This window comes from Squalius cephalus (assembly GCF_949319135.1).
Source record: "Squalius cephalus genome assembly, chromosome: 8".
Lineage (NCBI taxonomy): Eukaryota > Metazoa > Chordata > Actinopteri > Cypriniformes > Leuciscidae > Squalius > Squalius cephalus.
The window spans coordinates 37,820,380-37,844,915 of record NC_137129.1 but is presented as its reverse complement, the minus strand read 5'-3'; the positions used below and the strand labels follow the sequence as shown (position 1 = coordinate 37,844,915).

At 37.7% G+C, this 24,536-nt stretch overlaps 1 protein-coding gene across 2 annotated transcripts in view; it reads left to right on the top strand.

Annotated features, from left to right (window-relative positions):
* The window catches only part of LOC307163570 (E3 ubiquitin-protein ligase TRIM39-like), a 29,963-nt gene extending 9,355 nt beyond the window's left edge, over positions 1–20,608 (top strand). The window contains exons 1-7 of one of the 2 annotated variants that reach the window (XM_079879675.1): positions 7,414–7,568; positions 8,130–8,701; positions 8,816–8,911; positions 9,317–9,550; positions 9,642–9,780; positions 17,344–17,370; positions 18,878–20,608. In XM_079879675.1, coding sequence (XP_079735801.1) covers positions 8,132–8,701; positions 8,816–8,911; positions 9,317–9,550; positions 9,642–9,780; positions 17,344–17,370; positions 18,878–19,425 — 1,614 coding nt within the window. In that variant the 5' untranslated portion in view covers positions 7,414–7,568; positions 8,130–8,131 and the 3' untranslated portion in view covers positions 19,426–20,608. Of the gene's footprint in view, positions 1–7,413; positions 7,569–8,129; positions 8,702–8,815; positions 8,912–9,316; positions 9,551–9,641; positions 9,781–17,343; positions 17,371–18,877 lie in introns of those variants that run through there. The other variant, XM_079879674.1, reaches the window with a different exon arrangement.
* The last annotated feature ends 3,928 nt before the right edge of the window (positions 20,609–24,536 follow it).

Below are 24,536 nucleotides of genomic sequence, written 5' to 3'. Positions count from 1 at the left end.
AAAACATTAATAAATTATATCAAAGTTATTTCTACCATTTCAATTACAAATTTATCTATGATAATACTGGGGTAAATCAGATGTTAATACCTCAATATATATCATAGAACTGTATGATTACCATATTCATACACAACACTATGGATATTCAAAGTATACCTAAAAACACCATGATAATATGATCATGGTAATAACAAAAATATTAAAAAGGATTAAAGAAAAAAATATATATAAAGAAGAAGAAGAAGAAGAAGAAATAAACATTGTAGGTCTATTACCAAGGAATACCTTGGTAATAGACCTACAATGTTTTGTTCTTCTTTCTTTCTCTATTTTGGTTCATGTCAAATGTTTACCCCATGGTAAAACTAGGCATGTTTAACCATAATAATAGAATAATAGACAAATTTCAACACTCATCAGATTCATTTAAATGCTATTTTTTTTTATTGATACAGTTATATAGATCTTCAAATAAAATATAGGACTGTTAAATATCTAATGGTGCTGATATGAAGTAGAGATACAAATATGAAACCGTATAAATAAATATTTTCCTTCTCTCAGGACAGATTATTCTATTATAGATGGCTATTTATATTGCTGTTTATGTTTAATGTCTTTTGATCTGTATGAAAATTTATCACAGCTGCTTTTTACAGTAGATAGTGATAAAATAAGGTCATCGTTTTGAGGAAGGGAATATAGAAAGCTAGTCACATATTCTGGTCTTTTCACATTGTTCTGTGTCCTGAGAGAAAGAGTAGAAAACTTGATCTCTTTAAAGTAAACCAGTCACAGTAAAGAAACTCATACAGGTTTGGGGTGAGTAAATGATGACAGAATTATTATTTTTGTGTGAACTATCACTTTAAGATTCTCTGAGGTCTCTGTGCTACAGCATTACTGTACATCACAGGTGTCAAACTCAGTTCCTGGAGGGCCACAGCCCTACACAGTTTTGTTCCAACCTTGCTTCAACACACACACCTGCAGTTTTCAAATAAGCCTGAAGGACTTGATTAGCTGATCAGGTGTGTTTAATTAGGGTTGAAGCTAAACTCTGCAGGGCTGTGGCCCTCCAGGAACTGAGTTTGACACCCCTGCTGTACATAATGTTCACTAGGTGGCGCACTGGCGCTATATTGTTTCATATCAGAAAATATAGACAAACAATGAGGTTCATACAGTCATGGAAAACCTGGAAATATTATGCCATTTAAAATTGTATTTATTTAGTGATTTGTTTTTAGTTTACTTTTTACTGTTTAATTGGTTCTTTGTGAGTGCTATGTCTGGTAAACATTTTTGATCATGCATCTTTAGTCCTGATAATGATTAATAATGATGCCTGCACCACGCATTAATGGATGAATATATTGGATCCACATTTTAATGCACTGTTTGTGTATTGAGTGTGTGTTGCAGTATTTAACACATGATGGATCGAGTGATTGTTTAGTTCTGATGGTTTTAACAGAGACGGCAGGACAAATGTTCTGTCCACTGAGGTTTAGGACACAAGATGAAACCAAAGACCCCAGAGAACGGCTTTAATGGGACCCGGAGTCTCTCCTGGGACAAAGCATCAATTTTCATATTTCCATAAACAGAGTCGACTGCATCTAACGGAAGAGTCATGAGAATTTCTTAAATCAAGGGCAACAGATTATGTTTATAAAGGTTTGGAAAGATTATTTCTGCTTTGTGATGTTTTTAATCCTCATATTTTAGTTTCTGGACCTTTTTATGAAAAGTAGGTCTATTTTTACTTAAAATGTATATTATCGTTGTAAATAAAATGTCAAACCAAGCTGCATTATCAGCATTAAACCTTTGTATCAGACCTTTCCTTTTAAGGAACAGTGTCTCCATCAGTCCATCTTTTCCACTGGATGTGTGTGGAAAGTCTGATCAGTGATTGTGTCGTTCTTCAAGTATTGGCCTGTTGGATTCAGCAAATCCACACTAAGTACCTGAACTTCCTGATCTTTGTGCTTCAACATCCTGCAGTGAGAAACCTGTAATTCTGCCATCAGTCATTTTATCAAATTACATAGTCATCTTTTAGTTACACTGCAATAAAATGCTTTTCTTACTTAGTATTTTTGTCTTGTTTCCAGTCCAAATATCTAAAAATTCTTAAATCAAGATGCGTTTCCTAAAGTAGTAAAATGCCATATGATATTATGTCTTGTTTTCTGGGGATATAAATAAAAATGAAGTGAGTTTTTGCTTGAAACAAGCTAAATTATCTGCCAATGGGGTATGAAAAATAATCTTGTTTCTGTCTGAATTCAGATTATTTTTCTTACTCCACTGGTATAATGTTGCTTTTTTAAACAACAAAACACTTCATTTTGATTTATATCCCCAAAAAACAAGACATAATATCTTTTCAGATATCTTGTTTTTAAAGTGAAAACATAATTTGACTTAAACCCAAGTGATATTTGAAAGTTGTTGTTTATTATGTAACAAACATTTTATGAAAGGAAACATCAACAGGAGCGGTTTTACAGAAGCCATTCATATGTAAAAATACATCAAACATTTAAAAACAAAGTTAAAGTATTCTTTTGAAAGCAACACAAATAAGAAGCCACTTGTTAAATCATTATTAATATGTGAATATTTCATGTGAAAATTATTAAAAATGAATGGATAAAACACCAATGCATGTGCATTAAAATAGTGCACTGTAAAATTCACTGTTTAATACAAACAACATTTTCTGTCCAGATTCTAATGATCATTACATGATTCAATCCTGTCTCGCTGAACACACACCTCACATATTAACACTCAGTGTGTGTTTTGTTCAAATGTAAGTTTCATTGAGGAATGTTGATGTTGGAGGGAATTTAAAGGCCTGATGTTCATGCAAACACATGGAAAATTACTCAAACGTAAAATCAAAACTATGCAAAAGTACAGCAATGATGAGAACAATAAAAAAATTAAACTGAGTCACTTTGGCATGAAACAAAATTAAATTATTTGTTTGTTATAGTTCAAATGATTTGAGTTTATCATTTAAACTATTAAATGCATTTACCCAATCAAATGTGTCGTTCTAGTTGAGATATTTCTTAACATACAGATTCGGGAGAATGTAACACATAAACGTTCATGTGTATACATGTATAAATGATGTCAAGTGTTTCATAAATGTGTGTCTATCACACAGCGCTCTGTTCTTCAGCACATCTACAGAAGCAGGTTTGAATTATTTGGCATTGCAGTTTTTGCAGAGAATCTTTGTCCCGTCGGGGAAGAATCCAGCGCCGACCAGAGACACCGAACACTCAGAACACTTAAAACACGACTGATGCCACTGACGATCCTCAAACGACACGTACTTCCCTTCTCCAAAACCTGACAAAAACATTGAGAGGAGTTTCATTTTGAGCAGCCGTTTCTAAAATCTCTAAAATAACATTATCTTCATTTCAAATGAACATAATTTAAATTGTTAATAAACATTGATAAGGAATATTCCATATAGATGTTTCACAGGTGTTTTGCCTGTATTTTGAATTCTGCATTGCATTGTGTTGTGATGTATGGTCAATAGAAAAGTCTGTAAACTTAACTGTAAACAGAACAGTGTTTTTCTGCTAAAGATGATTTTACTCAATGTTGTTCCAAACTTATATTGCTTACTTCTGTGTAACAAAATAATTTCTTATAGACATAATGAAAGTGAATGGGGACTGGGACTGTTGAGCTTTTTTTAAATGACAAAAAAACCCAACATGGTTTATGCAACTTGTATGTTTAAGTTATGTTTTGCTTGACTAATTTTGTAATTTTTTTATGTGTCACTTTTAGAGCTCGACAGCCCCAGTCTCCATTCACTTTCATTTAATGGAAAAGAGCAGCATGGACTTCCTGTGTAATATCTTCTTTTGTTTTCCATAGAAGAAGTAATTGGGGTTTGGACCGAGATGAGGATGAGAAAATCTAAATAAATCTATGTATTATGTGTGTGTGTATATATATTTTTTTTTTTTTTTTTTGGGGGGGGGGGGGGGGGGGGGGTATGTGCTTTTTTTGTTGAATGTCATATTCGACACAATTTTATGGCTAATAGTATGATTAGTGAGAATATGAAGCTCATAGTTGGAGGGAAAAGAAACACCTACATTTTATTCAAAGTTCCAAACTGAGAAAAAACATGCAATTTGTTGTTGCTGATATTTATATGCCCCATAAATTTATGAAATTATGATTGTTTGTAATGTAAATCATTGAGATCTTTATAACAGTATAGCGGACTTCATAAAACGCATGTAAAAATCAGTTGTCACTCTATATATCCCAATAATGTCTTAGTTAGATGATATTTAAATGCTTAGTTTTATAATCAAATCTCTGTAGTTTTTATTGTGGGAGGCAAAACGTATAATGAAATACAATGATGACTGAGAGATGAACAAATAAATGTAACAAATAAAAGTTGCTTCAGTTTATCTTGAAATATTGATAACAATATAAACATTATTCTTACATTTACTTTAAAAAAATCAAGATTTCACAGCAAAAGGACACGTGAACCACGACCTGAAGTGGGACATTTTAGCGAGAATTAGCCTTTTACGTGCTAAATGTATAAATTATCACTCATACAATAGATGGCTGCATGTAGAAGATTGTGTTTAGCAAAGTTTTGATCATGTTTTAGAAATGTGCGTATCAAATATGATACACTAGGGTTAAAACATATAAACAGTTAGATAATATAGATATTTGAGATATCTGTATTATCTATAGATCTATAGATAATATAGATATCAGATATTATATTCTCATAGGTCATGATCCGGTGGATGAGAGACTCTTGAGTCCCGATGAACAAGCAGAAGTTTATTCACACACACTCAACAGCCTCCAAACACACGACCCTGTTTATGTGACAACTGTCTCTTGTTTCTGACAGTGTTTCTGTTCTCAGCTGAAGGAACTGCTAATGAAGAGCGCTCTTGTGATAAGGACACATTAACACACACTGACCTGTGATGGGTTTGGCGCAGGCGGCACATGTTTGGGCGTACAGGTTACTGAAGCACTTCACACAGAACGGATCTTCACCCTGCGTTGTGAAAGGCTGTCCGGCCAGCTGGACTTTACAACCCGAACACAAGAAACATTCCTATGCCAGGGCTCGTCTCTGTACGTAACGCCACCCTGAACCAAGATCTGGAGGAGACGAGACCAAACACACTGTCATTCACTGCGTACAACTTAACGAGGTTGGCAATGAAATAAAAGCAAAAAATACTCAGTATTTAGATTAATCTTCAGATATTTGTAGTTTACACTCTTAAAAATAAGGGTTTTTTTTTTCCAAAGGGAAACTTTGCCAAAGAAACTTACAGTGAAAAATTTTGAAGGCAAGACACATAGGGTAAAAAAATGCACTATACTAAATATCACTTTCCTTCCTGTGTTGATAAATATGTAAATAAATATGTAAATGAGGCATTATCTATTTAGCTATTCACTCATTTGCATAAACTCCAAAACAAAAATCTGAATATTGGATGAAGTCAGGTGCAAAATTCTTGTTTAATTTTGTTGCTATGAATCAAAGGTTTTTAGAGAGGAGATTTAGGATTTCTCTTTTTATCACTCAAATCAGCAAATACTGTCAACAAATATTTTCACCATGTTTTAGGAATAAATTGTATAATATTAGGCAAGTGATATATGAACAAACCTCTCAGTAAAAACCTTCAGAATATAGATATGAATAAAACTGTAACGTTTGGTATGTAAGTGATGCTGAACTGGAGACAAAACTCATTTAAAAAAAGCAAACTTTAAAGATATGAATTGTAATCAAAATCTAGAGATGTAAATAAAGTAGTCTACAATTAAAAGTGTATTTTGGATGTTCTCTTTATCTGAAAAGTATGCTCTTTTCATTTATTTATAGACATGGTTGCAATTTAACGTCAAAGACGTTCAGTTATTGTGCTTAATTTTATGCCATCTATGTATCTTCCAGACAAAAAAAAAAAAAAAAAAAAAACACTTATCGTTTTGAATAGAGGTTGATGATACAGTAAAATCCATTGGTGTATATATTGAAAATGGGTAAAATTCAAGATACTGAACATGGAGCCACCTTGAGATTTGGAGTCAGCCATAGATGGATTGAACAATATAGGGCCTTTAAAATGAAGATTACAAAATAAAAGTTTATTAAGAATGAGAGTATAGAAGGATATTAAGATATCTTTGTTACTTTTAGAGTTCCAGGCACAAACTATGGAAAATACTAATGTTCAATTGTGTTAATAGAAAAAAAATAACAAGATACATTTCTAGTTTCAACGTTATTTGTTCTTCAGAAAATGTGCGACCATTGAAAATGTGTACTAATTTACTCATGGCCACATTAACATCCCTTATTGGGACTTAAAATGAACCATATTCGGCCTTAAAAAGTAAGAAACCAAAATAAAATTTGTTAAGAATTAGAATCTAAAAGGATATTAAGATATTTTTAAAATGAGTTGCAGACATGCAAATTTCAGGCAAAAAACAAAAAGTAGTGTTTTTTTCCCATTTTAAAAATGTCACCGTTGGCATAGCTATAATGAAACAAACATGGCTAAAGTCAACCGATTTAGCTAAATAGACCTAACAATCTCTGTGTAAAAGTAAAATAATGATGAGGTTCTTAAGTCATTTTAACCCCCCTGTAATCTGACTCCAAATCTCAGGTGAAAATTGTGGCTTTTGTGAAATATGAAATATTTGTGAAATATTTTGGCTTTCTTTTACGTTTGAAAAAATATTTAAAAAAAATAAATAAATAACAAAATAATAATAATTTGAGCCGGTTTCTGAAATGTGGTTGCTTTGTCCATGAAATTACCAAAATGTGTTTGTCTGAGAACCTTTTATACATCTTTTGTACACATATTTAACTGCAAATTCTGAAATGATATGCACTGTGTGGTAGGCTACAGTACAAATATTTTGAGTGTCCCTTATTCCGTCCCTTATTTTCCTATAAAGAACCACGATTGTCCTTTTCATTTCCATAAGTTGGCAGCCCTAAAATGCTCAATATTAAAGCTTACAATTTGACTTTTTTGTAAAGCTGCTTTGAAACGACGTGAAATGAGCGCTTTACGAGTAAATTTTGAAAGTAACTTCATCTAACTTGATTCGTGTAAATTCATCAAAACATTATCTAATTGATCGTATACTGAAATCGCCATATCACTTAATATTTCTGTAGTATGGCTAAACAGCATAGAAGATAATTCATAAATTCGTATATTAAGGAATGCGCATGCTCATGCCTCAAGCGTCTAGGCCAATAAGATTGCTGTATTATAAACCAATAAAATCGGGTGTGGGAGGCCTTAATGTGTCGACCCGCCCCAATCGTCCACTCTGGGGAACTCGGAGCTCTGACATCACTGTAGTTCAGAGAGAGATTCAGAGAAAGTGAAACTAACTTGATCAACAACAATATGGACGATCAACCTCTTTAAACTACAGAATATTTATTGATCCGTTCTTGTGGACACATCTGATCCTCACAGGTAAGAGATAGAAATATAAGAGAGATTGTGCTGAACAGGTTTCTAATGGAAGTGATCTGGTTTAGTAGGGTTGTGTCGAACTGGAATAAGTTGAACAGAACCAGGTTTAAGCATGTATAATACTCAACTATTTTAGTTGTTTACCGCACTGAAATGGTATCAGAATTGTATTTAAATATGCCATTTGATTGGTTGTGATACAAAGATTGGCGTTTCTGTCATTTTGTCACAAAACATAACTACTAAAATGACCTGCAGATTCACTGCTAAACTGCAGATGAAAATCACATTTAGCCTACATTAAACATTATTAAGATGAAAATTACTCTTGGCCATATAATATATTTTATGGAGAGCGTTATATAGGCTAGTTGTTGTAAATATACGAGACCAGTGTGTCGCGCGCAGGTGTCGCTCATTATCAATCACGCCACCGGCCTCGTCCTACTCGCCACAATATCTTTTAAGATTATAAGAAATTTAAATTGAGTGTGTGTATCAAGTGTGTCCAAACTTTAGAATATAGTGCTGGTGATTTATCTTCATCATTTCTCTCTCCAGTGATGTCTTCCTCCAGCGGTCCACTGACTGAGGAGCTTCAGTGCTCTATATGTCTGGACGTGTTCACTGATCCAGTCACCACTCCATGTGGACACAACTTCTGCAAGACCTGTCTGAATAAGTGCTGGGACAACAGCCAGACCTGCAACTGTCCATATTGTAAAGAAACATTCAAGCACAGACCTGATCTCAAGATTAACACCACACTCCGAGAAGTTGTAGATCACTGTAAAAAGAAAAGTCCTGAGAAAAAAGCTGAAGTTCTGAAAAAAGCTGAAGTTCTGTGTGACGTCTGTGAGGAAAGAAAGCTGAAAGCCCTGAAGTCGTGTCTGGTGTGTCAGAGCTCTTACTGTGAAACTCACCTGGAGCGTCATTTGAGAGTGGCAGGTTTAAAGAAACACAAACTGATCAATCCTGTGAGGAATCTGGAGGACTATATATGTCAGAAACATGAGAGACCTCTGGAGCTGTTCTGTAGAGATGATCAGACTATCGTGTGCCTGATGTGTGGTGTAACAGACCACAAGAACCACAACACTGTTTCTTTAGAAGAGGAGAGTGAAGAGAAGAAGGTAGAAGTTACTGACAAACTGATTTTAAACGGCTCTTATCATGAGGAATCACATGTTCTTTGATATAAATTAATCCATTATGAAAACATATTGTGTGTTGTTCTCTGTCTATAGACTCAACTGATGAAGACACAGAAAGACACACAGCAGAAGATCCAGGACAGAATCAAGAAGATTCAAGACGTCAAACACTCAGCAGAAGTCAGAAAAGTGAGTTTAAAATAATTTAATTAAATTAATTGTAATTGTAATTAGGGCTGGGCGATATATCGCATGATATTTTTTCCCGGCTTTACTGACGAGATGCGCATAACAATCTCATGCAATATATCGCCCAGCCCTAATTGTAATATCTGTTGTTTATTGAATTGCTGTATAAAATCAATTTCACACTCACAGTCACACTGTTGGTCTGAATATCGACACGTCTGTGATTTTCCCCGATCACTATGTGATATTTGTATGATTTGTAGATTTGAGGAATTATTCAGTGCAAACGGGGCAGAATGAGGGATTTTGAAAACTGGCTAAAACACTGAAGTATGAGAAATAATAACACTGATTCTTCTCTTAGCAAACACTGCTAATAATGTGTTGATTGTCCTGGTTTATCAGAGAAACACAGAGAGGGAGAAAGCAGCCCGTGTGGAGCTCTTCACTGATCTCATCCGCTCCATTGAGAGATGTCAGACTGAACTGCTGGAGATGATGGAGGAGCAGCAGAAAGCAGCAGAGAAACAGGAGGAAGAGCTCATTGAAGAGCTGGAGCAGGAGATCACTGAGCTAAAGATGAGAAACACTGAGCTGGAGCAGCTCTCACACACTGAAGATCACCTCCACCTCCTACAGGTCAGTCAACATCTCTCTGATCAATGATAATGCAGTATATGACACCATAACACTCCCCATGCTGAAGGATTTCTCCTCTCTCCTGCTGTAGATTTACTCATCCCTGTGCAGCTCTAGAAACACCAGGAACTGGTCTGAGATCAGTGTGAAGACTGATGAGAGTCTGGAGACTCTGAGGAGAGCTCTGACTAAACTGCAGGACTCTCTACAGGAGAAACTCACTCAAACTGGTACGACAATATCAAATACACCGTACAGATACATATATTTATCATCTTTTAATATCAGTAATGAAGAATGAGTCTGGTCAAGCTGAAATATGAGAAGTATGTAATCATGTATTTGTGTCTCATTATCATCACACTTCTTCTTGTAGAGGGCATGTCATATTCATCTCTAATTTCAGAAAACATGCAGTAAATTCATCTTCATCTTGCTTCATCCCTGTAACCACAACCATGAGTCTTTACATCCCCAAACACATTTAAATGAGAAACTACAGAAAGAAACATTTATTTTCTATTAACTTGATTGATATTGAATCAAAATTGTGTGAACACGTGCCCCAAGTTTTCATGTTCAATTGTTCAAGAGAGAGAGAGAGAGAGAGACCCATCCCTTACCAAGCGTATAAACCATCTGCACGCGTTTTCTTTCCTCAGTTGATATTCGCTACTTGCGACCTCTTTGCTTCGCAGCTCAACTGTTTTCGCTGACTTCACCACAGTCAACAGAAGGAAATATCTATATCGATCAGCCTCTGCCAGGCATGACTGTCAGAACGTTGCATTTAGTTGCGATTTACTGGTTGCTAGCCACCCACGCTCGCCACTGGATTTGCTCAGGCTGCCCGTCTGTGTCTGTGCTTTCACCTCTCCCATGGATCAAGTCAAGCTTTCCGCTCCTGCTAACCCGTTGGACTCGCAGTCGTGTGCATGCCCTGCCGCCTGCGGTTCACTCATTGCCACAAGGGATACATGGGGTTAAAGCACGCGGAAGAAGCGCAGTTGCTTCCAGAGAACTGCAGCCATTGCCTCGCTCTGCCTCGGAAGCTTCTCCTAGACTCAAGGTTGCTTCCACCCAAAGCAAGGACGAACAGTACGACTCGGATGTTGGAGTCGGTAAAAGTGTTGCAGCTCTGGGGACCTCCCAGAGCATGCCTGCTCTCAGTTGGTCTGACCAGTCTAACGAGGGCTTACTCGAGGAAATCCTTCCTGGTATTTCCTCGCTCGAATATGAGCCGCCTGGCTCTGGCTCATACTCGATGGCTCGGATGACGAGGAAACCATCCCGTCGGCCCAAGCTCCCCCGGTTAGCGGCTCGGCTGCACTGCCGCTCGTCTCAGCATTGAATGGCCAGCTCTCCAGAATGCCGTCGACCAAGAGAGGGATGTGTATGACTGCAAACTCCTAGGCCCTTCACCCAGTCCTAGGAAGCAGCTCATACCTTTCCTCCCCGCATGCGCTAAGCACATGCGTCACTATTGGAGAGACCCGCTAGATCTTAAGCACGGCTTGGCGGGTCTAGAAGTTAATATGGCAGTGTGTGGTATGTATGGGCGACCCTCCCACCATCGAGCCCTCAATTGCCAGACACCTTAACCCCTCGCAGGGAGGTTTACTGGCCCCTCCTAAGCCAGTTCTCCCTAAAAAGATGGACCGTTTCTCAGCATCTGTCTTTCAGGCCCCGTACAAGGCTTCAGCTCTCGTTGTACGGGCTCTAAATGTTTTCTCCCTCCTCTCAGCCTACAAGGCTGAGCTGTAGGAGGATATGAGTACACATTTGGAGAAAGGCGTACCATCGCCTGCACTTTGGAAGGAGATTGTTACTGTGAACGACCTGGTCCTTCGCAACCTTCGCAGAAAGTTATTTTTCTGGGTCTGGAGCTGAATTCAGTTATGGAGCCACGCAAGAGGGCAGAACAGTGAATGGTGTGTGGCCAAGCACACTTCACTCAGCCCATATAAATTATTTAGAGCTTCTCACTGTGTGGAAGGCTCTGAATCACTTTCTGCCTCGCTTGCAGGGGCATCATTTGCTGGTGCGCTGCGACAACACGACAGCTGTAGCATATATCAACCACCGGGGGGGATGTGCTCCTCCAAGCTTCATGCTCTCACTCACAGGCTGCACTGTAAAACCCAAAAAGTTAAGCTAACTCATTTCATTTGAGGAAACCGATTGCCTTAATTCAATTAACTTTATAAAAACCAATAGTTATGAGTACTCTGAACTTATTTTAATCGAGTCCACTAAAACAATAATACAAAGTCAAATTCAATAAGTTAAGCTAACTTATTACATTTGAGGACACCGATTGCCTTAATTCACTGTAAAACCCAACAAGTTAAGCTTACTCATTTCATTTGAGGAAACCGATTGCCTCAATTCAATTAAGTTTATAAAAACAATAGTTATGAGTACTCTGAACTTATTTCAGTTGAGTTTACTAAAAGTAGATATACTTTGCAGTCAATAAATTAAGTGATTAATTAAAGGTGGGGTATGTGATTTGCAAAACGGCTGGCAGATTTTGAAAATACACAACTCAAATGGTCCTACCTTCTTTCCTTTGACTCCACCCATTCGAAGAACATGGAAATGGATGGGGGGAGGGGGGTATGGTACGACCGTTTGATTGACGCACTTACTGTCCAATGATTCTAGGTGGTCTTGGAAATGATTGGCTGGAGTTTTTCGAGTCCTGCCCGTTCCACAGATGATTAAATTGCTTAATTTTCATTTCAGTGCTTCTAACTCAGAAGTTACAGCCAGTAAGTGGGTTAGGAATAGGATTTCAAGTGATTTTGAAAAAATGGCCAAAAAAGAGAATCACATACCCCACCTTTAAGTGATTATTGAGCATTAGTGATTAACACCTGCTGTTAACGAGCAGAATCAATGAAGGAAAGAGAAACACGAGAACTACAACTGACTTCCAACCACAGCCTTAGATGAAATCAACTCAAGATAAAAGATGTTTAAATCTCTAAAGATCTCAGCAGAGGATTAAACCACTACACAAACAGCATTACCAGCTTCACTTATTACTAAACAGTTTGACTTTTGTCATGCGTCTACAGAAGTTGTTATTAAGAATGAACAGAGGGTTAGATGATAATGATTTATTGAGTTTCATTTAAAGACACCATGATAGTGATCCGTGTTTGCTTTAGTTGGGCTCTTGACCCTTGACTTTATAACACCAGTTTTTCCTCTGGCTGCTATAACTGAGTGTTTATAAAACACATTTGTTATGGCACATACGCCAAAAGAAAATATGAGCATGTGGTTGTGTTAAGATAATAAATATCATCTTTTAGTGACTTGATTCTCTGATCTTTTCCAGAGCATAATCTCTGATTAGACAAGTGATGTATTACTTGCATTATTCATTATAATAGAACTGATTTTGCTGTAAGACCCATTGTTGTGACAATCAGATTTTAAAAACCTCTATGGTATTATGCTGACTTACACAGTAATCAAGAATCAGCATATGAATCTCAACAATGGTGACCATTAAAAAATGATTTATGCCGCAATGCATGCTGGGAGCCATGGATAAGTTTTGTATTATGCTAGTACCCAGCATGCATTACAGCATGAATCATTTTTTAATGGTCACCATTGTTGAGATTCATATGCTGATTCTTGATGTCTGTGTGAGTCTTAGTCATGCAATACATTTTCTGTGAAAATTTTTGTGCACAACTATTTGTAAAATCCTTCATATTATCTGATGGTCACAACATGGCTAGCTCTTATGCTGTAGAATCACAGTTTTGAGTAAAACTAATATGTTGCCCTTTTAATCAGAGATCAGACTCTGAATGAAATCAATGAATCAAGTCACTAAATGATGATTGTCGTCATCAGTCCTTCACCATCAACACCCGATCAGACTTCTCCTTGCCTTTTGTGCCATAACAAATATGTTTTATAAACACTCAATTATAGCAGCCAAAGAAAATCTTAAGTGCAAAAGTCAAGGGTCAACTAAAGTAAACGCTGATCTCCATCATGGTGACCTTAAATGAAACTCAAATCATCAACTTTTAAACCTTTGTTAATTCGAATAAGAACTTCTGTAGACGAATGGCAGTAATAAAGTCAAACTGTTTAGTAATAAGTGAAGCTTGTAATGTTGTTTGTGGAGTTGTTTAATCCTCCTCTGCTGAGATCTTGAGATGTTTAATGTCTTCTTTTATGTCTCTTCTGACCCATGTCCCGGGCATACTGAACAGGGGCGCAGATCTCTTGTCAAGGGGAAACCCTCTCTACAGGGACGGGCACATCCATACTCAGATAGTGGGTCTACTGTGGAGGAGGTTCAGCCAGGCAACTGTAGATCTCTTCGCCTCACGCAAAAACGCCCATTGTCCTATGTTCTTCTCACTACGGGACAAGGATGCCCCCCCGGCGTGGATGCACTGGCCCATCTGTGGCGCAATGTGCTGCTCCATGCATTTCCTCCCCTTTGCCTCATAACGCCGTCTCTGGCCAGGGTGAGGGAACAGAGCTTGACCATGATTTTGATAGCTCCCAGGTGGCCCAAGGCACCGTAGCTCTCAAAGATTATCCCTCTGCTGTATGCCCAGCTGTGGCCCCTCCGACTTTGCATAGACCTTCTGTCCCAAGCGAACGGGGAAATTTACCACCCACACCCAGACAGGGTGGCCCTCTGGGCCTGGCTCGTGAGAGGGCCAACTTAAACACATTGGGGCTCTCCTCACGTGTTGTCGCCAGCATTCAGTGTTCCAGAGCCTCTTCTACACGGTCCTTATGTGGCGATTGTAAGTGGTGTGTGTTCGAAGAGTGGTGTGAAGGGCGGCAGTTAACATCATATAAGTGCTCAATCGCTGATATTTTATGCTTTTTGCAGGACCTTATGGATAGTGGAAGATCCTTTACTACCATTAAGGTCTATTTAGCGGCTATCGCTGCATGTCATGTGGGGTTCGACAGCGCTACGGTGGGGCCATAGGCGTCGATTTCGGGGAGACGCGTACCCACCAGATTTCGTCATGAGTCATTTTGTACCCACCACTTTTAACTTCCGTCCATATTAATTTGACTTTTGGTTCGATTTTTTTTTTACCGTTTTCAGTGGTTGTGAGGAGCAATATGAGAGAGAAATTTGGTAATCATTAGTCTGACCCAACAAAAAAACATTATAATATTAATTTTATTTTATTTTCCGTGTTCGCATTTATGAGGGAAAAAACAACGTGTCAGTTCTCGGTTACGGACATGAGCGCTCTGAAAGCGGCACTAAAAGACTGCTTTAAAACTTTCACAGAGACCTCAAACAGAACAGCTGCCTTTCTTTAAAGTGAATTTCGTTTTGTATTAATTATATCTTAATTTTAATCAATGTTTCATGAACCAATTGCCTGGATTTAATAAATAAGAATATAGCAGAATCACGACATGGAGGCGCCGGCGAGTGAACTGGAGTTCGTCTCATAAATTAACCGAAACTCAGCGTATAATGCACATTCACATTCACAGCATATTTAGACACATTTAGACGCAGTCATAATCATTACTTTTACCGGTTCTTTGTGGCAAGCTTTATGCGTGCGTTCGTGCGCTTGAGTGCGGTAAACGCTCATTATCCTGTAGGCAGGGCCGGCGAGTGCACTTCTGCCGCTCTAGGCGAAAAACAATTGTGCCGCCCCTAGGGCTGGTCCGAATACCATTTTTTTGAGCTTTTGAGCATTTTGATTATTTCAAGAACCGTTCATCCAATCGAATTCACAAGGGAGTGCAGTGTCGCATTTGGTGCAATAGGCATATACAGTGCTATGCATAAGTTTAGGCACCCATGCTAAAGTTGACTAAAAAGAGGAATAAAAAATCATCTATTGGAAATTGAACTTAATGCCTTAATTTAAAAAATTAGGAAAAATCCAACCTTTAAGGACACCAATTTTCTTTGTGAATGAATAATGTATCGTAAATAAATAAATGTTCTTCCTTAAAATACAGGGTGCATAAGTTTGGACACCCCTATGTTAAATTCCCATAGAGGCAGGCAGATTTTTATTTTTAAGTATTTTTTTTATTTATTTTTTTAGGATACTATGCAACCTGATAAAGTTCCCTTGGCCTTTGGAATTAAAATAGCCCCACATCATCACATAGCCTTCACCATACCTAGAGATTGGCATGGTTTTATTTCAGTTAGCCTAATAGCTAGTTTGATTTGCATTGAGAGATGATCTTATGGAAAGTACCCCATGCCAATCTCTAGGTATGGTGAAGGCTATGTGATGATGTGGGGCTATTTTAATTCCAAAGGCCAAGGGAACTTTATCAGGATGCATAGTATCCTAAAAATTTTTTTTGAAAAAATACTTAAAAATAAAAATCTGCCTGCCTCTATGGGAATTTAACATAGGGGTGTACACACTTATGCACCCTGTATTTTAAGGAAGAACATTTATTTATTTACGATACATTATTCATTCACAAAGAAAATTGGTGTCCTTAAAGGTTGGATTTTTCCTAATTTTTTTAATTAAGGCATTAAGTTCAATTTCCAATAGATGATTTTTTATTCCTCTTTTTAGTCAACTTTAGCATGGGTGCCTAAACTTATGCATAGCACTGTAGATGGACACGCGAGATGCGACACGTTCAGAATTTATAAACGTTTAGTAGCCTAGCCTAAACTACAGAACAGCGCGAGCGGGAAGAGGCGCGCCTCACGCGGGCACGGCTTATTTGCTTATTTATTAAACGCACACTCACAGGTCTGTTAACTTAAGCAATAGGCTACTTTTAAGGTAGTCTAATATTTTTCTGACTAAAAAATTACTGACACAGTAAAGGGTAGATTTAAATAAAGAAAAACGAAATTAAAACGAAATTTAAATAAAGAAAACGAAATTAAGTTAAATTAAAAACGAGATTAATTTAGATTGATAATAACGGGTAAAAAGGCTAATACATTTTGTTTCTGTTATTCTATTTTCCACAATGTTAAAGCAACGCAGCTTAACCCAAAACACAAGCTCAGGCACTTCTGTCCACACACACTCCGCTGTTCTGCTCTAGCCAGAGAATACTCCCGTTGTATGAACATTTTAGTAGGCCAAGAGGAAGCAAATATATTAGGTTGGGTTCCTTCAACTGACCATCCTATTAAAATGGCCAGGGGGCATCAGAGCACACTCTATATCTGTCCATATCTCCCATAGGTGGATCTTGAACACGAGATGATGAAAGAGAACAATTAGGTTACTGTTCTAACCCCGGTTCTCTGAAACATTAGAGTGGAGAGATCCACCAAGCTTGCCCCACTTGCTGCACGAGAAGTAAATATGCTCACTGAGGAAAGATAGTGCATGCAGGTGGTTTATACACTTGGTAAGGGGCGAGACCTGGCATTGGACACGCGCTTCTGTCTGTCAGGCCAAACTTGGTGCAATTGGATGCTTCTGCAGAGGTCAGGTGCAAATGCCCTTCCCATAGATGGATCTCGAACACGAGATGTTTCAGAGAACCAGGGTTACGAACAGTAACCTATTGTTTTGCACGTTTCTGTGATGGATAGCTTTAGAGGTAAGGGTTTTGATTAGGTGACAAAATATAATTTACCTTATGTAAAATCAATTTAAGTCTATGCAATGTCCTTATTAATATAGTGAAACAAGCATGTGTTTTTTGTGTGTGTTTGTGAAATCAGGTTGAGATTATTTTAAGTAACTTTTAAAGTGTGTATAATTTTCATATATAAAAGCATCTCAAAGATCTGATAATGTTTTATTGTCATGTGTCTCTAGTGCTGAAGAGGATGCAGCAGTATGCAGGTACAGTGTGCTGTCTGCACTACACTAGATTACATTCATAATGAAAAAATGTTTGGTTCTTGTATAGCTGTTGTCAATTTGCCGACTCAGGGTGCTGACCCACCAAAGGCTGTCCGATTAGAGACGAAACGATGATGCACTTGTTTTCTGGGAATAAACCATTTATTGTCAACAGTCAACAGACTGGTTTGTGTGGTTGTGCTTATGTGTTATGGTTTTCTATCAAATAAAAACAGTAACATAAACTTGAATGTACATAATAATAATTATGAATTAAAACAATTAAGCATATTGGCAATAATACTGCACAATAAGATAAGATTAATAATTAAACATGAGCATTATTAGAAAAAACTGAAAGCAAATGTAAGGCATGATGTAGCTTCTATATTATTTGCAGCGCACAGCTGTAACCTGACACTTTGTAAGACCTGGAAGCTTGTATGGCGCCACTAATTAAGGATTGCAAATGTACTTTTACATTCACGCACAACACTTCGTTTAAAAGGCAATCTATAAACAGTTATTATGCCGCTGTAACTTCAGCGTCCGTCTCCGTGTCTGGCGCATAGACAGTATATAAACTGGACACAGCGACCCCATAGGTTTCAACGGAGAAAAGTGAAGCAAATTAGAGAAGCACTCACTTCCTGATGGCTGAGCGTACTGCGCAGACTCAAACTGAGCTTGACGACGAGGATGTGACGTGAGCAACCTGTCTGAAAGTTGTAAGTCTTCTAGGAGCTGTGCCAAGAGAAATCTGAATCATTCCCTTCCGAATCTTGCAGAGACGGAGAGCGTGAGTAGCTGTCCATGAGCTAGGAGCAGGAGCAGGAGCAACTTTATGACTCTCTATGGGCTTCTCCCTTGACTTTATCAGACTTTATGCCTCCACGTCCCCCCGATTGACTGCGAGCTTCTCCTCCTGTCTATACGGTAATTTCCAGAGAGTCGCGTGGTTATGACGCAATCATTAGCCTTCTTTTACACAAACTGTTTCTACGGGGCCATAACGTAAGATACAAGGTAATGGAGCCTTTTATACATTGTCGTGTTTCTTTAGAAATAAATAATGGACAAATGGAGTCTTTAAACGCCTCAGATGTGAAGTTATTCGCTGTCAAAGTGACGCCAAAATGAATGGGAGTCAATGGAATGCTAACAGCAGGTGATGGCTTGTTAGCCAATGGCGGCTCCTGGGGGTGGTACGGAATTTGAGCGCTGGATTACCCCCCTGGGTCTGGCGGCAGTGAAATTCTCTGTGAGGGCGGGGTAGATCACGAGGTCTGGACGCTGATTGGCTCAGGCAAGGTGTTGTGTATGCATGTGCCTCAAAATACAGAGGGAGAGATTGGTAGAGTAGAGAGAGGTTAGAGTGACAGCAATCCATAGCCATTTTTACACATATACTCAGAGCTTCATTACTGCACTACAGTAGGATAAAAAACTGGATTAAATATTAAAAATATATTGATTTGTTTTTCATATTATTTGTTTTTTTTTTTAGTGGATGTGACTCTGGATCCTGATACAGCTCATCCTAAACTCATCCTGTCTGATGATGGAAAACAAGTGAGACATGGAGACATTAGACAGAAACTCCCAGACAAACCAGAGAGATTTGATAGATTTACAAATGTCTTGGGAAAGGAGGGATTCTCCTCAGGGAGATTTTATTTTGAGGTGCAGGTGAAGGGAAAGATTGAATGGGAATTAGGAGTGGCCAGAGAATCCATTAAGAGGAAAGGAGAGATCACACTGACTCCCAGTGATGGATACTGGACTGTGTGGCTGAAGAAGGGGAATGAATATAGTGCCTGTGCTGATCCTCCTGTCTCTCTGTGTGTGAGAGTGAAGCCGCAGCGGATCGGTGTGTTTGTGGATTATGAGAAGGGTCTGGTCTCCTTTTATGATGTGGAGTCCAGCTCTCATCTCTACTCTTTCACTGATCAGTCTTTCACTGGGAAACTCTATCCATATTTTAGCCCAGATCTAAACCTTGGAGGTAAAAACTCAGCTCCACTGATCATCACAACTGTCAATTATAATAAATGAATTTATAGCCCTAAAATGAAATATTAGGACAAAATATATATTTTTAATTAAAAATCTGAAATTATTATGTGTTTGAGGACAGAAGGGCCTTATGCCTCTGTAATTGGCGTGGTCTGCGGTGTACGTTTTCGGTGGAATAAATACACCACCATCAACTGCCAGGTTGACTTTTCATTTATTCTGATAAAGATAAAGCAGTCTTTATACTGTTATTTCACCCTTTCACATTTGCTGACACACCCTCCCATGCTGACACAATGCAAAAAGGGCAAGAAAGTGGAACATTCAAGCAATACAATTAAAAGATTTAACAACATGAATGACAAAAACAAAAACAAACAAAAAAACCCTGATAATAGATAAAGCAGTCTTTTAATTTATACTGTGTGATTTTGCCCTTTTACAATTTTGTAAAGTACATGTTATGTGCAATTCAACATGCTTCAGATGCAAAGACAGATTAAGATTAACACTGCAGTCAGAAAATGAAAGGGGAAGATGTGCACAAAGTCATGTGAAAAAGAAAGTGCACCCTTTTGAATTCTATGGTTTTACATATCAGGATATATTAAAAAAAATCATCTGGTCTTTGGCAGGTCTTAAAATGAGGTAAATACAACCTCAGATGAACAACAACACATGACATATCACACTGTGTTGCCAAGACAGAAATTCCTGATAAGACTGATCACAAGAGCTCTCACAAAAAACAGACACTACACAATAAAACAATAAACTTACTAATCTGAAAAAGAAGATCATGAAGCAAGGACACAGAAGTCCATTTGCCATTCTGTCCAGTTAAAGGGGTGTATCTCTCTCAAGGTCTCTGGTGAGAATGTTTTCCTATTCCTGACCAGGCCTGACCCTTGGGTCACGGGATCCTGTTCAACCATAAAGTCTTCTGTAATTTACGACTTCGAGTTAAAGATTTCTTGTTCTGTTCTGGGTATTTAAGGGAAAGTGGCAAAACAGTCATTGAGATTCTGTGACCTGAAAACCCCCACACACTGCTGTGTGTCTTTCTGCTGGCAGGTATGCATTTCTCACTCTTAAATTGAGTTTGAGCTTTGAGCAATTTTTGAGCTTTTTATCATTTCTTAATTGGCTTCTTATTGTTTAATTATGTAATTGGCATGATTTTTTTCCCTGACAAATAAAATGTTATATTTCTCCTGCAATCATTATGAGTAGATTATGTGGAGGTTGATGTTATCGTAAATCTGTGTCCAGGATAGAACATACTGAAGGCTCATAAATGAATGGAGCAGTGGGCACATCATCGGAGACCTTTTGATGTACGTGGCTAAATAAAGTACACTTTTTGTTCCGAGCAAGCAGTAGGCAGCCAAACTTAAGGTATTAGTTTTACCCCTGCCCGTCCTGGCATCCGTCCTCCGAGGAATTTGCAGAAGTAGACTTGAGACAGAAACAAATGCAGAGAGAACCACGGTTAATTCTGATATTTTCAACAACTTCAAATTCAGACATGTGGAATTATTTTACTTGCTCCATTATCATGTCCTTTGCAATTTTAATTCCGGTTGTCACATGAAACCGAGTTTCCTTGACCAAGTCTGAATTATTGCTGTTGTTTCAGTGCATTGTGTGACACCTGAAGGTGCTCTTGCAGTTCAGCCTTCACAGTCTGCTGTGTCATATGAGCATTAGAGATTAATCAAAGTTTTTATCACTCGTAGTGTCATGAGTTCCAGTGAGTCAATGCTCATGGCTTTACTTCAAGTTGCTCTCATTACAGCCAGATCTGTGGGCAGTTGTGTCGTTCACACATTTACTTAGTGCAGATCTTTTGTGGCCTGCAAAAGGCTGTAGTACTTCTGTCTGATGTGTGCTATTCACACCCTCCTTGCAAATTTACTTCTCTTATCAGATTCAATTTAGTTGGTGCACCCCAGTTAAGGATGATTTAGTTTGCTATTACCTGTGCCACACTCCTAGCCGTGTTTTTTAAAGGCAAAAAATAAAAGCACACCCCTCCCCCCTTGGCACTGGGTAGCACACCAATGAAATTGAATTTTAAGGATTCATGTCACACTTCTCCAATTAATGCCCTGCTTGGTGTTTATAATATAATGTATATTATAATTCAAGTTATAATACAATTATATTATATTTAAGAATATAAATTCAATTATATTGTTTCTGGTCTCTGAAGAGTCTCTGGAACAGCTTATTTGTTAAAGTGTTCGTTTTTCAAAAGACGATTTATTTTAGATTTGGCCCTGTAGTCGCAGCTGTACTGGCCAGTGCATTGTATGTACAACAAAGGTCAGACTGAAAGCCAATGAGGGACTCTGCTGTTGTTAACACCCACGACAGCACATGCTAAACGCATGGTCAAAAATCTCTGCTCGTTATCATGTCAATACATTTGAATATGAAAAGGTTTTTGGATCAGGGCTGATGAGATGCACATTCGCTGTTTCTCTTTTTTCTTTGTTCGATTTCAAATGCCTTTTCATTTCATATAGTATTTTTAAAGACTATATGAAGGCAAGGGGGCAATTTTAACGTTTGATTATTCTATTTACTCTTTACTTTATATTTTACCCGCTTAGATCAGGAAACTATATCGCTCTGAGGTACCTTTTTCTCGCAAGGCCTCACGACACAATTTCGCAAGTCCCAGTCATCAAAACAGAGGTAATTGGCTAAATATCTGGGATTTGCCATATTCACACGTACACAATCGAAGATACTTAAATAGCCCCCTTGAATGCCTCCTCAGGAACTTAATTCAATCGTTTTACTTTAGTAGAGGTCTTGACCACTGTTGTGAACTATTTGAATTTTGATAGATATTTTGGACCTACAAACCTACTTCCAGATACATACGCACGCACACACCTACACAGAAAGCCAAAGCGCAGAGGACAGAAAGGACCCAAGAATGCCCATATATGGGAAACAATGTTGTCACCAGAAACCCCAATAGAAGGTTGATGTCACATGATTTATTTCCTCTGAAAAAAAAAAAAAAAAGAAGAAATTGCAAAGGAACAAATGTAACCGGTTCCGTATATATATGACTGTTTCTTTGATTTTGAGTTGTTGCATTTTTGATTTTGATGTCGTGTGCATCCCTTGGAAGAAATTAGTTCTCTTCTAGCTCAGTTTTTTAACTGATATTCTTTTTGCTTAAATTGCTCTATGTATTATTATAACTTGAAAAACCTCGGATGAGAACAAGTTATTTTTTACTTCTATTGCTTGAACTGCTTACAAGGTAATAGCCTGTGTATATCCACTCATACAGGACTGCCCTGTTGAGATTGGATAAGCTGAAGTTTTATAACCTGTTACTTTTTGATGATTTGCTACAAATATTAATCATTGTGTAACCAGTATTTTATCTTTTGTTTAAATACATTTTTATTTCATAAAGACAAACACGGTTAAGTTTTACTTCAGCTTACAAAGTTCTATTAGTAATAGACAGAGCATATCATTTTTGCAAGACCAAGGACAACAATAGTTCCAGGAACGATTCTGCTGGAGGGTAAGCATGAATTTGATCCATATGCCTGGTTGTCAATGATTGTTATTGTTTACGAGGGTGTAGGGACATACCTAGATTTACTGGTATAAATTAAACAAGCTAGTGCTATTCTGACCTGACAGCAAAAGACTACCTAGCTACTTCGATACTAGGGTTCTTCAGGAGGATGAGATAAATACCAGATCTCACCACACCACCATTAAAAGACGTTAGTCGATCAACTTTACTTTTCTTAAAATGGCTTTGGTTTGGCCAAGCTCGTGGCATTCCACGTACACTTATCTAAAGTAACATTAAATTAGAACAGAGGTAATTAGACGCACCCAAATCTAGGTTGATCAAACAGCATTTTCTGATTCTAGACGGAAAATAACTTGTCTCCTTATCCAAGCACACTTGAATTTGATACCAGGTATTAGACGTCACTAATCTCTGATGCAAACTTGTGGAAATATACAAATCCGTTTCTACTTGCGAAAAATAATTGCGGAGTAATTCAGAATGAATTCAAACGTAACAATTTATCATTTTTGTTCAAAGTTTAGAGTTACTGTGTTCTCTGACGTGTCTCTGGAACGTTGAATAAGAAAAGGTTTTTGTTTCAGAGATGCACGTTACTCTTTCTCTTTTTAGATTTCATTGTCTTGTGATTTACATAGCCACATGGCAATCCTATGTTCCTGTTATGGTTTTACTGCAGCTATATCAAAAATAGCAGAGTTTCCACCAAGGAGACAAACAAATTCAACATAAACACACTTGATATTTAATCCAGTTTACACAAGATACATGGCCTCGCATGCATGGCATCTACAACCTTTTACCTAAGTGTTTCATACAACACTTACAGTAAAGCAATCATGTGTTTTAAAGAATAAACTTAACTAGCCTATGTGCACATTTTAGTAGCACAAACAACTATAAAGTGTGTTCTATGAGCACAATGTGTTAAACAACTACAAATTTGGAAATCCAAACAGAATCATTGCAAACATGAACCTATGCATCACATCATCCTGTTTTTCTCAACCTTGCTTTTCATAAACAAATGCATCTACTTGTCTTTTCGTTTATCCAATTACATGTTTTCCGATCGTTTACAAACTTAGAATTTTCTTTCTGTTGTTTGCTCATTCTCATCACGTGTTCCTAGTGTTTCAACAAAGCCAATACAACAATGGCTGATTTTGTCTCAACACTTCTAAAAAGGCAAAAATAATTGACTTACCACAACGCCAGAAGAAAGTGAAGATGTTCAAACCTCAAATTGATTTTTAAATCCAAATACTTTGCTGGAAAGGACGTTGCCTGTGTTGCGAGATCACGTCGAGGTCACCACTTTATAAGGTCGCGCTCGATCGGCCCAAAACCAGCATCCGACCAGCGCGGAAGGTCTTTACGTGTTACTGTCCTTTTCTCGAGGCAAAGTATTTTTTGATTAAATGCAATACATTTGAATATGTATTCTCTCGTTGTTTCATCTGACTCCATAAATGAAAAGGTTTTAATGATATCTGTGCATCATTAAATGTGAGCGAATGTTTGACTATTCCTTTTAACTCTTTAATGAAAATAATGCCAAAGTCGGTTA